This window comes from Callospermophilus lateralis, chromosome 6 (assembly GCF_048772815.1).
Source record: "Callospermophilus lateralis isolate mCalLat2 chromosome 6, mCalLat2.hap1, whole genome shotgun sequence".
In the NCBI taxonomy this organism is placed as follows: Eukaryota; Metazoa; Chordata; class Mammalia; order Rodentia; family Sciuridae; genus Callospermophilus; species Callospermophilus lateralis.
The window spans coordinates 7,872,500-7,889,120 of record NC_135310.1 but is presented as its reverse complement, the minus strand read 5'-3'; the positions used below and the strand labels follow the sequence as shown (position 1 = coordinate 7,889,120).

At 55.3% G+C, this 16,621-nt stretch overlaps 1 protein-coding gene across 1 annotated transcript in view; it reads left to right on the top strand.

Moving 5' to 3' along the window:
- Igf2r (insulin like growth factor 2 receptor) overlaps nucleotides 1–7,601 on the top strand; it is a 97,542-nt gene extending 89,941 nt beyond the window's left edge. Inside the window, exons 45-48 of the mRNA XM_076858065.2 lie at nucleotides 268–454; nucleotides 4,196–4,348; nucleotides 5,098–5,167; nucleotides 5,899–7,601. Coding sequence (XP_076714180.2) covers nucleotides 268–454; nucleotides 4,196–4,348; nucleotides 5,098–5,167; nucleotides 5,899–6,315 — 827 coding nt within the window. The 3' untranslated portion in view covers nucleotides 6,316–7,601. The remainder of the gene's footprint in view (nucleotides 1–267; nucleotides 455–4,195; nucleotides 4,349–5,097; nucleotides 5,168–5,898) is intronic.
- Nucleotides 7,602–16,621: the final 9,020 nt, after the last annotated feature.

The following is a 16,621-nucleotide window of genomic DNA, read 5'->3' as shown; positions in this document are numbered from 1 at the left end:
CACTCCAGACCCTGCCATTAGCCAAGGCTGGAGGCCAGACCTCTTCAGGGGGAGGTCAAGTCTTTAGTGCATGCTTATTGTTTAGGACAGGAGCTCTGTGAATCTGCAGCAGGTAACTTTTTTGTTGTTTGTTTTTTAAGCTCTGAAGGCAGAGTGCTTGTGGGTGGGACATTTGATGACATATCTTGACCTGTGATTATGAGTCTGTGTCAGCTTCTGTGTCCCTTACTGAGAGGCCGATGTGACAGTGCCCTTCCCCCTTGACAGATGGTGATCTGGATGTGGTGTTTGCCTCTTCCTCCAAGTGTGGGAAGGATAAGACGAAGTCCGTCTCTTCCACCATCTTCTTCCACTGCGACCCTCTGGTGAAGGATGGGATCCCAGAGTTCAGTCACGAGACCGCCGACTGCCAGTACCTCTTCTCCTGGTACACCTCGGCCGTGTGTCCTTTGGGGTAAGTGGCGTCCTGGGTGCTCGACAGGCATACCCCTCTCTGCTAAAGGTGCAGCTCCGGGGTGAGTCTGAGCATGTTCCCCCGTGCAGACTACTCAGACACGCACACAAAGTGGAAGAGGACAGACCTCCTGCAGCCAGCGCCCTGCTTCAGCGGTCAGGAGCGGGGATGCGCCTCTGCGCGTCCTTCTCATGACCCACAGCTCTGGCACCTCTGCCGAGGACCTCCTGTAATGGATGGTCTCTTCCTGGTTCAATCTCTTCCTCCCTTCCCCGCCACCATCCCATAAGCCTTCTTTCCTCTCTCCTGTGACCTTGAGATCAGGAGGAAGATGGACCCTCAGCATGTCATTACCTAAGAAGGGTGCCACAGCCATCAGGCAGCAGTGGCAGGGGTGACGGGGGACTTCTGGTCCCGCTTCTTGGCTCCTGTCGTTTCATTTTCACTTCCCTTGGGGGACTAGCTCAGCAGAAGATGGCTTTTTCCTAATTTGTCCCAGGCTCATGGACACAAGGACTCTGGCCTGCAGCATCACAGAGGGGTCCTGGGGCTGAGGTCTCACTCATGACACTTTAGCTTGTGAACATGTGTGGTGTCTGGGCGAGGTCATTGCAAAATACAAGGGTTAAAACTAGAAGTTCTTTGTGAAAGAAGCAAAACACGAACCAAGAAAAACATTAAAATTTAAAAATGAGCTTCTGGCACTGTTGGTGGAGGCAGAGATGCGGTAAACTGTTTTGCCCCGCCCTCTGCATGGAGGAGACCAGCCCAGGCCCGAGCCTCAGTCATGCCTGATGTGACTGGCAAATGGGGGCACGCCTTGAGAGCACAGTCCACAGGGCTTCAGGGATCCATGTCAGAGCCAGAGAGGAGCTTCCACGGGAGGCCCGCTTTTCACGATGTCAGAATGTCGGGCCCTGGAGTTTGCTTAAGCCCCTTAGCAGGTTGGTAACGCAGTGAACGCTGGGGAGGGAAAGCAGGAAGTACCCACAGCAGGCACACTGCCCACTGGAGGCCGCTGTCCTGGCTCCGGCTGGGATGGATGACAGGGTGTGGTGGCTGTGACCGCCACGTGGTGGTCAGGCAGAGCAGTGTCTGCGTGGCTCCCCCGCAGTCTCTCCTCACATTTTATCCAAGTATAGTTGTACCTTTTTTTTAAAAAAAAAAAAATAAATATTTTTAGCTCTAGATGGATACAATATCTTTATTTTATGTGGTGCTGAGAATCGAACCCAGTGCCTCACACATGCTAGGCAAGCACTCTGCCACTGAGCCACAACCCCAGCCGGATTATACTTGCACCTTTTAAAATCAGATATAAATGTGGAAGACGGTAGCAGTTGTCCTAACCGAGGGCCCTTAGTTCTCTCAGCCGCTTCCTGTGCACTCACCTCCGTGTTCCTAAGGAGTGTGTTTAGGCTTCGTTGACCTCCTGCAAGGCCAGGTGGAATCCGCTTTCTCACAGCTTTCTCTCACTGTCCCCTACCTTCCCAAAACGGCTGCTCACAGTTTTGCAGTAATCAGTGCAGATGTATTTATGCTTTTACAGCATAAAAAAAGAGAACTTCCATAAAGTTAAAAACCTAAATCTGCAGATGGAGGGGCCCACCACTTGCCCCCACAGGTGCAGCAGCCACAGAGAGGCCCACGGTTGGGAAGTGCCACACCAGTGGGTGTGGGGAAGACTGGAAGCTGTAGGGGAGCTCATTTACTGAATTCAAGAACAGTTTTTTTTAAAATATTTAATTTTTGGTTACAGTTGGACCCAGTACCTTTATTTTATTTATTTTTATGTGGTGCTGAGGATCGAACCCAGGGCCTTGCTTAGTAAGTGCCAAGCAAGTGCTCTACTGCTGAGTCCCAGCCCAGCCTGGATTAAAAAACAATTTAAGAAGGATTATGATATTGGACAACAATATCAGTAAGCTGTATGTAAGCAATAGAGTTTCTTGTTAGTTGGGAGGACCAGTTTTAGACTTTTTATCCTGGTATGCATGCCAGTACTTCAGAAATAACCAACACAGTAATAATAATAAGCACATAACCTCAAACAGTAGAGAAGAAAAGGGGCAATAAAGAAACTAAAGTCTCTGCAGGAAGACAAAAACAGGAGCAAAACAGAAAATCAGAGACAAGTAGAAATGACCTAAGGTGGTGGGAATAGTTGTCAGTGTCAGGGTGGTGATGTCCACAGGCTGACCTTCTCTTACAAGACACGTGGGGTGGGGGTGGGGGTGGTTCTTAAGAGCAGCTGAACTTGCAGCAAGTGCAGGAGGCCTGAAAAGACCAGAGGTCAAAGGCCAGGAAAACAGGCCAGGCAGACCACAGTAGGAAGGAAGGCCAGACCAGGGGTCGGACACTGTGAAATAGTGCAGGAGAGTCTCTCGGGAGAGGGAGGACTGCTGATTTTGCAAGGGCCAGCTCCCTGCAGATACAGGAGAGCTGAACTCAGCCCACCTGGGCCAGGAAAGCAGAAACCCACAGAACCACACTTGGGCTGAGGCCTCTATTGCTGGTGTTTGCTGGGTCAAGTTCACAAAAAGTAACACCATGAAAAGACGAGTTGAGCAGGCAGACAGAGAACCCCGTTCCCAGCCGCCGGGAGGGACATTCTCCAGCTCAGCCTCACTTAGCAAACTGTCACAGATCAACCACGGAAGGGCGGGTCCCTGAGTGGCTGCATAGGGACTCTGTTCAGACTCAATACCTGACCCAGCTAAGTCGGGAGCCAAGGCAGCCGATAACCAGGAAGTAAGCACAGCTGGGAACAGACCCCCTCCGCCCAGCGTGAGGAAGACCTTGACACAGCCTAGGACCCTGGGTGATGGACCTGGGCCGTCCCGGGCTCCTGAGCGGCTGCACTGGTTTGGCTGGTCTGCTTCCGGCTTTGAGGGGAGAGGCCTTTGGGACTGAGACCACTATCCACGCAGCACATTCCCCCTGAGCAGAGGCCAGTGGGTAAGGCCCAGGGGCCTAGTCACTCAGAATGCCAGTCCCTCCTGCTCTTCCTTGCCTTTGTGGTGCTGTACAAGGCCGCTCGGGGAGGCTTGTCTTCTGAGCCTGGTGGCTCAGCCATCGCTTAGTTGCTCTGACTCAGTTATTTTGGAGCCAAACTTGTGACGGTTAAGTCAGTTTCTGAAGGAGCAGCCATACTGTGGGCAGCTGTTCCTGCGGTGTGTGGTGCATGAGGCTGTGTCTCATCCCGAGCGGCCAGGTACCTCCATCACTGGGGAGGACCAAGACCCTGTTCTGCCATTCTGTGTCTGCATGTGGTGACCCTGAGTGATGGGAAGTCGGCAGATGAGCAGCCTAAAAGCCTAACCCCGCCGTCCCAGAGCAGAAGGGGAGTTAGCCAGGCGTCCCCCACCCCACGCTGCTTCCTTCGTTTCCCTCCCTTGAACTCTTCATGTCATGAAAGTGCGCTGATGTCCCTGCAGTTCTGAATGTCGGAGCGCGGGGTTGGCGGAAGGCCTGGGGTGCTTCACCCGCGCTCCTCCAGGTGGGCGGGGCTTGAGAGGCCACTGCCTGGCGTCCGTGCCCAGGCCAGCTTCTTCCAGGTTCTCCCCACCCAGTTTTTGTTGGTGTTTTTCGTGTCCACTGGATCCACTTTCACTGGCCGGGTGGAGACTGGCTGGAGTCTGTCCAGCCAGGGCTGGCCCCTTCCTGGGAACCCTTAAGTGCGGCTGTGGCGGGTGCACCAGCGAGTGACTTTGTGGCTTCCTAACTTGTGACATCCTCCAGGGTGGGCTTCGACGGCGAGAGTGCTGGACCAGACGGGCAGGGGCACAAGGGGCTCTCGGAGCGGAGCCAGGCCGTCGGGGCGGTCCTCAGTCTGCTCCTGGTGGCGCTCATCGGCTGCCTGCTGGCCCTGCTGCTTCACAAGAAGGAGAGGCGGTGAGGAGCGCGTCCTGACGGGGCGGCGGGGGCCGGGGGCGGTTCAGAGTCAGGGTTCCGGAGTCCCACTGCAACAGCGCCTCCACGTCCTTGGTTCGGAGCTCCATGGAACTCTGCACAGGCTCCACAGTGGTGCTAAAGGTCTGCGCACCGCGACGCGGGCGTGTGGTCACCCAGCGCTGTGGCACCATCCTCGGGCATGGTTCACCTGTGTCGTACACCTTGGCTCCCGGCCCGGCCCATGCAGAGCCAGGACACTGAGCTCCTCATGTGCCCGTCCCCTCCCAACAAAGGGAGAAGTGGTTGGGGTGGGTCTCAAGTTCAGGAGCCGGGCTCCGAGGTGCGACAGTGTGAGCCGGCCTCTGGGTACTCCCAGCACCTACCTCTCATCCTGCAGCCCTGGGGCACAGCAAAGTGGTCTGGTGTAGTCACACATGAAAAATTAGAAACCAAATGTGAGTGACACGTTGTAGAACTGACCACTGGAGAGGTGAAGCAGGATCTGAGCCAAGCTCGGTCTCCTTCCCAAGCCTGTGTTCTTCCCACAAACCATGAACAGCGTCCATTTACAGGCTGGCTGTCATCATTGGTGGTCACTCAGAATGCCGTGCCCTGGAGGGTGATGCGTGCTGGGCATGTAGCCTTGTGACCCAGTCCTCAGCAGCTGCAGATGCTGGGCAGGCGGGCTGTGGTGGGTGTGGAGGGGGCTTGTTCTACCCTGGACCAATGATGGTCTCCATTTTCAACAGGGAAACCGTGATTAACAAGCTAAGCAATTGCTGTCGAAGAAGCTCAAATGTGTCCTACAAATACTCAAAGGTACTCATCAGCTAAGCCTCTGGGGCCTGTTTGCCCGCTCATCAGTCAGTGCCCGTGGTCAGCACCAGGGCGTGTGCTGCTCGGAAGACCACACGGTGGGGGAGGAGGCTTGTCCTTCACTCAGCTCTCACCCAGCACCGTTGCTGGCTGTCCCCTCAAGTCTGTCCCGCTGGGGGGCAGCTGGTTTTCTTAGGAGTGCTCGGTGCTTGGGCTGTCTGTGTTGGGGCTGTTCTTAAGACGCTGTGGTGGGGAAATGGTAACTCCCAGAAGAGGCCCCACCTAGGGTAGTACTACGTCCGGCTCCCCCTGCGCTGTGCATTGCCAGATCGCCTCTAAAACCAGACTCTGGCAGAGTCCTCCCTGTGGCTCTCCACACACCACGTGTCCCCACCCCTGCCACTATCAGCCCCTTGCCATCCGTGGGTCTCCTGCAAGAGGCCTCCTGCCCAGCACTGCTGAGGGGCGTGGGTCCGCACAGTGCTTCTAATGCTCCTGCAGCCCTCCGGCATGGCCTGCTCTTACAGTGAGCGGGCAGTTGTCACCAGCCCTGCTGGGGCCTGGGACCTGGAGGCCCAGGTGGGGACAGGGACAGTGATGGGCAGGTGTTCACTGTCTCCCTAGCTCCTGCAGCAGGGTGGCCCCTGATGTGGGGAGGACGTGCAAGCAGCACAGCAGAGGGTAGAAGGGTGTCTGCTGGGGCTCACGTGCCCTCTGCTCTTGCTTCCTGGCAGGTGAACAAAGAGGAGGAGACAGACGAGAACGAGACGGAGTGGCTGATGGAAGAGATCCAGCTGCCGGCCCCAAGGCTGGGCAGAGAGGGGCAGGAAAACGGCCACATCACCACCAAGTCCGTGAAGGCGGAGGCCCTCACTTCCCTGCACGGGGATGACCAGGACAGCGAGGACGAGGTCCTGACCATCCCAGAGGTGAAAGTTCACTCAGGCAGAGGAGCCGGGGCCGAGAGCTCACAGCCCGTGAGGAACGCACAGCGGAGGGCCCTTCGGGAGAGGGAGGACGATCGGGTGGGGCTGGTCCAAGGCGAGAAGGCCAGAAAAGGGAAGCCCAGGCCCGGACAGCAGAAGACGGGGACCTCAGCCACTCTGGCGTCCTTCCACGACGACAGTGACGAGGACCTTTTACACATCTAACTCCGTGGTGCCTACAGGAGCGCGTGGAGCCGTGGGACAGCCAAGCACCTCCAACCAAATAAGACTTCTACTCGATGCTTCTATAGTTTGCCTTTAACAAAAACTGCTCCAAAGGGAAGAGTTTTTGTGACGGGGGGAGGGTGAAGGAGGCCGCACCACTCCTTCCTGCTGGTTTACAGGCCTCAGGACAGGCCTGCTCGAGTGGCCGGCGGGCGGTACCTCGTCCTTCCCACGCTCCGCCGCTCAGCGCTGCGCCAGTGCCGGGCCAGGCATCCGGAGCAGCGGCCGCGTCGAGGGAGACCCTTGCTGCTTCAGACCTGTAGGGTATCTGACCATTACTTAGCATCTTAATTCTCTCCCCCTATTTATTGACTTTGACAATTACTCAGGTTTGCAAAAAAAGTGAAAACAGCTCCAGTTTCTTCCTGCCGGCAGGGTGGGGTCCGCGGCGAGAGGGCAGCTGTGCGGGCAGACTTGGGGGGCTCGAGCTGGCGAGCGAGCGCCATTCTATCTCTTCCTTTCTGCTTCCGTTTCTCAAGGGCACATAGGGTGCACAGGGTCCCCGAGTGCCTGGGTTTGGGGGTTCGCCTGTTCTATGCCTGTGGCTCTCTGCAGGACACCTTCAACCCCAGGTGGCCGCAACCCATTCGTCAGTATTGCTTCCGCTGGATGGCGAGCTCCACAGCCCACCCAAAGATTGGCTTTGTTCTTTTGTCTTTCTGTGCCTGTGAGTGGAGTGGAGGTCTCAGAGGAAGGAACCTCTCTCCAGGTTTGGGCTGTAGGTCTCATCTCTTCAGAGTCTCATAATACGCCACCTTTACTGTGCTTATTTTTTTAAGAAAAAAAAAAGCAGTTATCAACCATTCGACCTATAAGAAGCCTTAATATGCACAGTGTGTGACTTACAGAAATCGTGTGAGACTGTGGGCCAGCATCTCGCCCCGTGCTGTGCTTGGATCCGGCTCCTGGAGCCGAAGCCGGGGCACCCAGGGCTGCAGGATGGAAGGGCGGCCGGTGTTTCTTCTCTGCTGTGGACTCCTTTCTCAAAGTGTTCAATGAATGACTTTTCTCGCATTGTAGAATTGTACATAGACTCTGGTATTCATATACTGAAAAGCAAACCACCCTACAGAATTTCTTGGTTTGTGCCCAGTTTGGCTGGCTTGTTGGATTTCAACATGAGTGTATTTTTTAAAATTGATTTTTTTTCTCCTTTTTTTTTTTTCCCAATCAACTTTACTGTAAAATACAGTATTCAGCGATTTCAATAAAAAATAAATTATTAATTGGGTGTTCTCGCTTTTTTCCTCCTTAATAGTGAAGAACTTGCTGAGCTAGTGGCCGGTCTGGCCTTCTGTTGTTCAGAACATGTTTGCATTTGGGTGTTGACTTCAGTGTCCTGTTGAGCAGCGCTGAAGTTTCCCTCCCTGTGTTCCCCGTTGCTTGGTCCTTTGGCTCCCGTGTGCCTTCTCTCAGCTTTATCCAGATCTGATGTCCCCATTCTTTCTAGTGGAACTTAGTCTCTTGTTGACCAAAACAAGGACTACGGTCATTTTACACTTCTACAATAAAGCCTCTTTGTATGCGACCCTACCTACCGTGGGAGTGTTCCTCCTGAATAAATTCACTGGTCTCCTCTTACTGATTAATTATTGAGAGTTTACCTCCATGTTGACATAAAACAGGAAATTACTATAGTATCTCCTGTTTTCCAGCTTCTCTGAGGTTTCAGGTACCCTTGGTCAGCTGTCATAGAAAAATATTAAAGGAAAGATTTCAGAAATAAACAATTCATAAGTTTCAGGTTGTGCACTCTAATGAATAGAGGGAATTTTGTGTTTTCCCACTCTGCCTACATGTGCGTCATCTCTTGGTGCAGTGTATCCACTTCACATATACTGTCCACCTGTTAGTCACTAACTAGGTATCATCGTGGATATGGCCATGTTTGGTTGTGTGTGTGTGTGTGTGTGTGTGTGTGTGTGTGTGTTGGGCGTAACTGGAGGTTAAACCCAGCTTCACACATGCAGGCAGGTCCTCTACCACTGAGCTATATTCTCAATCCTTTTTACTTCTCATTTTTGAGAGAGGGTCTCTCCAAGTTGCCCAGACTAGGCTTGAAGTTGTGATCGCCCTGCCTCAGCCTCTTCGTAGCTGGGATGACAGGTGTGTGCTGACATGCTCAGCTTCTCCATCTCATCGCTAAATCACACATTGGTCTTACCTTTTGTGTGTACGTGTGATTTTACAACGTTTCTCCTGAGACGGGTTCCGCAGGGTCTTACGAAGGTTTACGTCATGACCCAGGTCACTGCTGCTGGGGCATCATGTCCCGGAGCTCTTCTCCAAGCCATTCCCACTTCTCGCTGGACCATGAAAGTCCTGGTGGTAAAGGGAGGGGGTTTGCAGGGACCTGCCGTCCCTGGGCAGGCTTGGTGGCCGGCCCAGGTGGGGTCCTGCTGCAGGGCAGCACTTCCTAGGCCCCTCGGAGATGAGGGAGTGCGTGTTCACATGGACCTCCTTCCTCGCCAGCTGCTCCTACAGTTGCTTTGGGGAAACCTGCCTTGACAGCAAATAGGAATTCAAATGTTTCAGAGAAATGATTATTCGCTTTTCTTCTAATGAGATTTTTTGTGCCCCAACTTCAAGCCTGACCACTGAAGGGCAGGGCCACAGGATGCTTGGGTGGCCTGTGGATGCTCAAGCAACCCATGAGAAGGAAGTCTGCAATGAAGAGGAAATGTGACTGAAGAGCTCACAAACGTGTGAAACCCGAACTTCACCAGCCACTGAGACATCCTTACACAAGATGGGTCCTTTAGGAAGGGTGCCTGTCAGTGTCCCTGGTCATCTGGGTGTCTGGGGGTAGTCTGATGCTTTGTCCCTGATGGGCCCACAAGTGCCCCACTCTTCTTGGGAACCAGCCCACCATGGGCCGGTGTGTGCAGGGGAGATGACGGGGACACAGTAGATTTCTGGAATCCCCTTTGTCTGCTCCTGAAGGATACCTGGGCTCCGTGGGTGCAGCCTGTGGGGTCTGGTATTTCTCTGAGTCCTGTGCCATTGGCTCCTCCTGCCCTGGTGCCAGGCTTGCTGTGTGCCTGGACTCTGTTCGCTAGGATCAGTACATGCACAGCTACGGCCAGCAAGAGGGAGCCATCTGCTGTGAGGTCAGCAGGGGCGGAACAGGGCCAGGCAGGGACAGCTGGCCCAACAGAGGCCCAGGGGCACGATGGCCACGTTGAGTTTGGGGACATGACTGAGGGGCAGCAGAGGTAAAGCTGAAGCCAGCCCAGAACTTGGAGCCTTATAGAGTCACAGGGAGGCGTTTGGACCTGTCCTGGGTGTGGCCAAGCTGCAGAGAGGCAGGGTTTGCTTTGGACAAAGTGGAGAAGAGGAAAGCAGGGGAATGGAGACCCTTGGCCTCTGGCTGGCAGGGCCGGGCAGGGAGGCCCTGCCTGTGCCGACGCTGAGATGAAGGCTCAGGCTTGGGCTGGAAGGAGGTCCAGGGAGAGCACGTTCTCCTTAGATGGAGGAGAAGCCCAGGCTAGGCTTTTGGGGTCGGTGTTTGTCTCTCATTTTCACCGTGCACCAGCCAGATTCAGAAGAAAATGTTACCAAACTACTTTGACGGTTCTGGTGTCAGAAGGAATAGGATCGTCTGGTTTCACTGGTGGTTATCCCGGGTGGGCAAGGATGGAATCTGGGCCTGCCCAGCTTGTCGCGTCCAGCCAGAGATGGCCCTGGGAACCCCCAGATGCTCTGAACCAAGGAAAGGAAGGGGGTGCAGGAGGCAGCGCTGCTCTGTGCCCAGGAGCGGGGGCTGTTTCAGGTGGGGCCTGGGACATTTTCCTGGGCTCCAGGTTTCTTTCCTGTTTTCCAATTTGGAGGCAGAGCGCGTCGGCAGTTCCGATGCACAGAGCACCTATGCCCGACTCACCCTGGTGGTGCCCTCGCCAGACACTTGAGCATGGCGCCTGACAACCCGGGCCTCTCCACATGGCCACGGGGCCAGCACCAAAGCCGAGACACGAGCATGGCTGCACCATTACTTGTAAGCTTCAGGTCCCACTCAGGTGACACTTGCTGTCACAGTGCCTGTCTCAGAAAAGGGTCTGAGAGAGCTGCTGGGTCCAGTCAGTGTGGCCCTCTAGTTTCCTTCAGTCTAGAAAGTGTCTCTCTTAATTTCTGTGACCTTGACCTGTAAGGTCATTTTCCCCTCCCACTCAGGCTCTAGTGACCCCAATATGCACCCTCCTCACTGCCCCCCCCCCACCACTGGGAGGAAGCCTGTCTTGCTCCACCCCACCTGGTGGCCTTGGGACTTGGTTGGTCAGGAGGGGTCAGGGAGAGGACCCCTGGGTAACTGCAGAATCGTACTTGAATAGGAAGTCTTGTGGGCGGAAGGTGTGCGCTCGCGTAGCAGCATCTCCCAAAGGGTGCCCCCTACACACCTCTTGATCTGTATGATTTTAACAGATGTGGTACAAAAAGCAAACAACAACAAAACGGAAAGGACCTGGGCTCAAATGAGTTTGGAAAATGCTCAATGGAAGTGAAAGCCTTTCTTGCTATGAGATCTTTCAAGAGCTTTTAAGAAGAAGCGCCTGCTGAGTACACATGAAACTTCAATAGAAATATGTCCAGGGAGCCTCCCAGGAGGATGTAGATATGTGCAGTGCTGGGAAATGCTCCCCTGGGCAGGGTTGGCTGTCACCCAGAGGGCCGAAGGGACTCCGCGGGTCCGTGGCTGTCCGCAGGAGAGCACGCTGTGGGTTCACAAATAAGGGCGAACAGGTCTACGGAGAAGCACTCAACCTCACCGACCAGGAAGGAAGTGCAGATCAGAACCACAATGAGCTACTTCCTCAGCCCTGTGGACTGGAGAGAAAGAAAGGAAGTGAAGTCAGTATCTCAGGAGAGACCTGCAGGCCAGGTTCACTGCAGCACTATCCGCACAGCCTGGGCGTGGAACCAGTATCCATCGACAAAGGAATGGGTTAAAAAAAAAAACGTGGGCGCACCTACAGCAGGTGCTATGCAGCCTTTAGAGAGGAGGTTCTGCCATCTGCAGCAATGAACGAATCTAGAGGACACTATATTAGGTAAAACAAGCCAGACTCAAGACCCTGCACACCATCTCACTGTACGCAGAATATCAAGAACTCACAGAGGCAGAGAGCAGGGTGGAGGAAACGGGAGATGTGGTCAGAGGCCACGAGGGTCCCCTGTTACGATGAGTGCAGGTTGTGGCAGCCACCCTAAGGGTGGCAGCGGTAGTCACTAATACTTGTTTGAAGTTCGCCAGGGGGTGGACCCTGCGTCCTCCCCACACACGAGGAGGTGATTAGGTCCCCGGTGTGTTAACTGGCTCCTCTGAGGACTCGTCTCACGGGGACGCACATATGAGCCATCACACTGGACGCCGTAAATGTGTCTGATTTTTATCTGTCTGGATGCCTCAGTAAAGCTGGAGAAGCAAGAGACATTGAGGCCTGAGAGAAGATCAGTGCCTGCTGCCTCAGAGCCCCCTTTCCCCAGAAGCCTCCCCTCTGCCCCAAGCCCCCCCTGGGGAGTTCTGTCCCCTGGGTCAAGCTATCCAAGGGTCGACCTTGGCAGCTGCGCTGAAGTCCAGCTGGTGCTTCTGACCCCTCCTTCATGTTCCCCTACATTTGAGAGCCGGGTACAGAGATTGCTACGGGTCAATTGTGTTTCTCTAGTTACCTACTGAAGTCCCAACCTCTAGGACCTCAGCGCGTGACCGTATTTGGAATCAGGGTCTGGACGGAGATGATCGAGTTGAAGTGAGGACGTTAGGCCACTGTGACTGCTGTCCTTGTGGAAAGAGGAGATTTACACAGGGACAGGTGTAGAGGGAAGGTAATGTGAAGGGCGCAGGAAGAAGACAGGCACCCACAGGCCAGGCAGAGAGGCCCCGAGCAGGTCCTGCCTCACAGCCCCCAAAGATACCAGTCCTGCCGACACCTCCATTTTGGCCTTCCAGCCCCCAGAGCTGGGAGACGGCTCGTTCCTGTTGTTGAACCCCAGTGGGTGGCACTGCATTGTGGCAGCCTGGGGAAGCAGGTTCCGAGATGCAGGCTCCCCAGAGCTCAGCCTGCCTCACACACCGTGGCCCCTGGGTGAGGAGCCTGGGGCAGTGGCCCTTGGTCCAGGCTGCCCCTGCATGCCCACTCACTGCTTCTCTGTCCCTCGTGGCCTGTTACAGCCCATTTCATTAAGATTCAGTGAAAATGAGATAAAGAAAATCATTTCCTTCTCCATTCCAAAAGATGGCCCCAAATGTCTTTCATCTACCAGGTTGCATGCTAGACTTGTGACAGGAAGAGAAATTGCGACCCTCCCTTCCCACCTGAAGCTCTGGGAGGTGAAAGATCTCGTTCCTTCTACCCTCAGTTCTCTGCTGCAGCCCCCATAGCAGGACCACAGATTAGTGAGAGAAACCAGTTTAGGACACACGCACCTTGCACACACATGGGAGAAACTCAGGGGCAGAGTGACAGAGGTGGCTTGGAGCTCTGTAGAGAAATGACAGGATGAAGGAATGCAGTTTGGGGCTTCTCGGGGTGGAAAACTGTAGGAAGTACCTGTGTCCAGCAATACCTCTTATTTGTGGTTTTGCTTTCTGATCTCAGTTACCTGAGGTTAACTGAGGGATAAAAATACTAAACGGGAATTCAATATTTTTTTTTTCCAGAAATAATTCTTAAGTTTAAAAAAGTTTATAACAGCGTATTTCCATATTTTTTCTATTTTATCATTGATTTTCTTTTATAATTCAAAACTTTGTTATAGGTATATGCAGGAAAAAACAGAGTCCCTAAAGAGTTTGGTACTATTTGTGCTTTCAGGCATCCCAGAACATCTTGGAAGGTGTCCTCCATCGATAACGGGGACAACGGTATGGAAACTCATGGCAGAAGAAGGCTAGTTAGTCACGTGTGCTGTGTAGACACCTCTGGTGCCCTCTCCAAGATGACGAGGGTGGCCACTAGTGGTCAACCTTTGTCCATCTCAGGGAAGAGAGGAAGAAGGACAACTTTGAAAATGTATGACCTACTTGAAGGCCAACGAGGAAGAGGAGGCCAGGGAGCGCTCCTTACATCTACTTCTTAATGGCTTTCAGGTCAAAATAATCCTTAGGCCCAAGTGACGTGTCTTAGGGTGGCATACTCAGCAGGAGCTGACAGGATCATGATACAGGGTCACATGTGCTCTCCGGGGGCTGAGGCCGTGGGTGCCATGTAACTCCTTGTGACTGGCGTTTGGATCCCCTATTGTGCCCGTGTTAGTCTGCCTGGGCTGCAGTGGCTCAAGGCCATCGGCTGGGTGGCTTTCCCCACAGACATTTACTCTCTTGGTTCTGGAACTATTCTCTGGGACCCCCACCCAGCAATGGACAATGTGAATACGCAGCCTCAGCGTGTTGGAGATGTGGCCAGAGGGCCTCGGAGAGGGGAGCGGGGATTTAACGTGTGGCTCTGGGTCACCTGTGTGCTCAGCACGTGGGGACAAGGGTGTCCTGGGAGCGCAGGACAGACTCAGGCCTGCCGATCTAGAGAGGCAAGGGACGCAGAGGTCGCCAGTGGTCTTAACTTGCGACTGCAGTCTGGCAGGAGTGGCCCGCAGGACAAGGAGGCCTGGGCCACTGTCAGGATTGGAGTGGGGAAACTGAGGCCTCAGACAGGAGCGGCTGGGAGCGGACAGGTGTGCTGGGGAAGGCAGTGCCTTTGAGGCCCTGGCTGAGACCCCTGCTCCCCAGCTTCTCAGCAGCGTGTAACAACGGTCCCCTGATGAGCTGGAGGTGAAGATGCTGTGTTAGAAGGTGCTGGGGTTAAGGATGTGCCCACCATGGCGGTCCCCTGGCAGCTGCCCCCTCACCCTCAGGATTGCTGGGTGGGCAGCGGGCCCAATGCCCGGGACCAAGTTGCTGAGTCATGGCTGACTTCCCAGCTTGTCTGTTTCCTGGCACCCGGCAATAGTCCTTCAGGCAGAGACTGGTCAGCCCCATTGTGCGGATGGCCACTTCACCGGAAGGCCCCCCGGATTCCAGGCAACACCTAGAGTGGCCTAGGAGGCCCATGCCTCCCCGCCACCCCCCACAGATCTGGGCTTGCCCTTGGACCTGGCTTCCTCCTCTCTTTCCAAGTGACCCGGCTTTGAGTGAATTGATTACTGAGACTTGGCCTGAGCCTGCCACATGACATAGGGCAGGTGACCTGCTGTCTTGGTCTGTTCTGGGTTGTTACAACAAAATATCTGAGATTGGGTAATTTATAAAGAAAAGAGGTTTATTTTGGCTCATGGTTCTGAAGGCTGGGGAGCCTAAGAGCATGGTGCTGGTGATGGCCTGGTGGTATCTCGGGTCAGACATCAAAAGTATAATTGGGGACATGTGGAGAAGAGAGGGGACAAAGTGGGCTGGACACTACCTAACAACATGCTCTTGCAGTAACTCACCTGTTCTCCAGGCACCTACGTTAATCCCTTCGTGAGGGTGGAACCCCATGACCCAAGTACCTCTTAACGTCCCCGTCACCTCTCCATACTGTTGTTCTAGCATGGGATTTCAGCATGTGTCTTGGCAGGGGCCACCCACGGCCAAAGCACAGCACCTGCCCTCCTGGCCATGGCTTCTCGTGTAGCACAGCGGCCCTTGGTCCAGGCTGCCCCTGCCATGCCCACTCACTGCTTCTCTGTCCCTCGTGGGGCAGCATGCTCACAGGAATGGTAGTTCTCGGGTGGCCACAGCCCCCGCCACTTATCTCCCTTGAAGTGTCACTTGCCAGGGGTGCCTGGCCCTCCTTCTGTGGACCTGAACAGGAGAAGGGAGAACCCTGCAGGGACCAGCAAAAGCCAAGGGTCTGAGCCCACTGAGCTGGCGGCACGAGCAGCTCCTTCCACAGAAGGAAAAGAGAGGAGAGCGTGAGCCCTGCCTGTGGGCCACGAGGAAGAGGAGGCCAGGGAGCGTTCCTGACATCACTTCTTAATGGCCTTCAGGTCAAAGTAATCCCAAAGTAGGCCCAAGTGGCGTGTCCGGGGCGGCATATTCAGCAGGAGCTGACAGAACCGTGCCACAGGCCCCGGAGCTGGGCCGCGGCTTCCCCAGGGAGTGAGGGAGCAGTGGCGTCAGGCCTGGCCCGTGGGGCGGGGGCCGGGGCGGCCGGGTTCCTCCCCCGTAGGTTGAAAGTGGGCCCTGCAGCCTGGCTGCTTCCCACGCACACACCGGCACCCTTCCAAGGGGAGTGGGCACTTCGGGGCTTGGCAGAGGGGGCGAGCCTCCAGCTCTGTGTGCATTCCCGGCCTGTCTCTGTGGAGGGCTTTGCCTGTGCCTCCTCCCTCCCCGCAGCAGCCCACAGGCTGACACTTCCAAGGAAGAGGACTCCCAGGGAGGGGGGTTTCAGAGCTGCCGCCCGCGCCATGCTTCTGACCAAGCCAGAGTGGATCCCTGGGCTTGAGACGCCCACGGAGCAGAGACAAGAGAAAGGCACTCCCAGTGGCTGAGTGCCAGCTTCTGTTGCTCCTGGGTCACGTGAGGGACCTGGACCCTGGCCCATGGCCGGTGCCTCTAGGACGGAAGGGGAGGGCGTGTTCTCTGCCTGGTGGTGCAGATCACTTCTCACCAGCAAGTGCAGGCCAAAGCCCAGTGCAGAGCTGGCCCTAACCCCGTTCCCTCTGGGAACCCAGGCTGTTTCACAAACTGGACTCCCAGGAGCCTGCTCTGGGGAGGCAGCGGTACCTGCGGAGGCCCCACGCGGGCTCCAGAAGGCATAGGTCTGGTGGAGACCGCCAGGTTTCTCTGTGTGGAGTGTGGAGGGGCCTCAGGACCCAGTCGGCCCCCCACATCCAAGGCAGGGAGCACTGATGAGCTGGGATGGGGGGATTCCAAGATGGAGGCCAGAGGACTCGACCGCCTGGTTCTGTTCTGTCCCGCGGTCAACAGACGCATGCTCTGCATTTCCCTGGAGCAGAGCAGGCGGCCAGGGCTGGAACCCTGGTTGGAGGTGGCCAGCCGGTGAGGCTGCCTGTATACCCCCAGCAGGCCAAAGAGCAGAGGGTCGGTTGGCCCATGCCAGCCTCCAGCCCTGCCCTGCTGTGGAGGCCCTGGCCTTGGAAACAAGCCTAGGCACGTGGAGCATAAGTACACAGAGTGGACTCTGCAGACAGGGCGGTGGCAGCAGCACAGCTGGAGCCCCAGCCAAGCCCACCCCTCCAGGCTGCACCTGTGCTCTGATGCCCAGGACCCAGGGTCTGCTGGTCTGTCACTGTGTAACCACCTGCTCTCGGT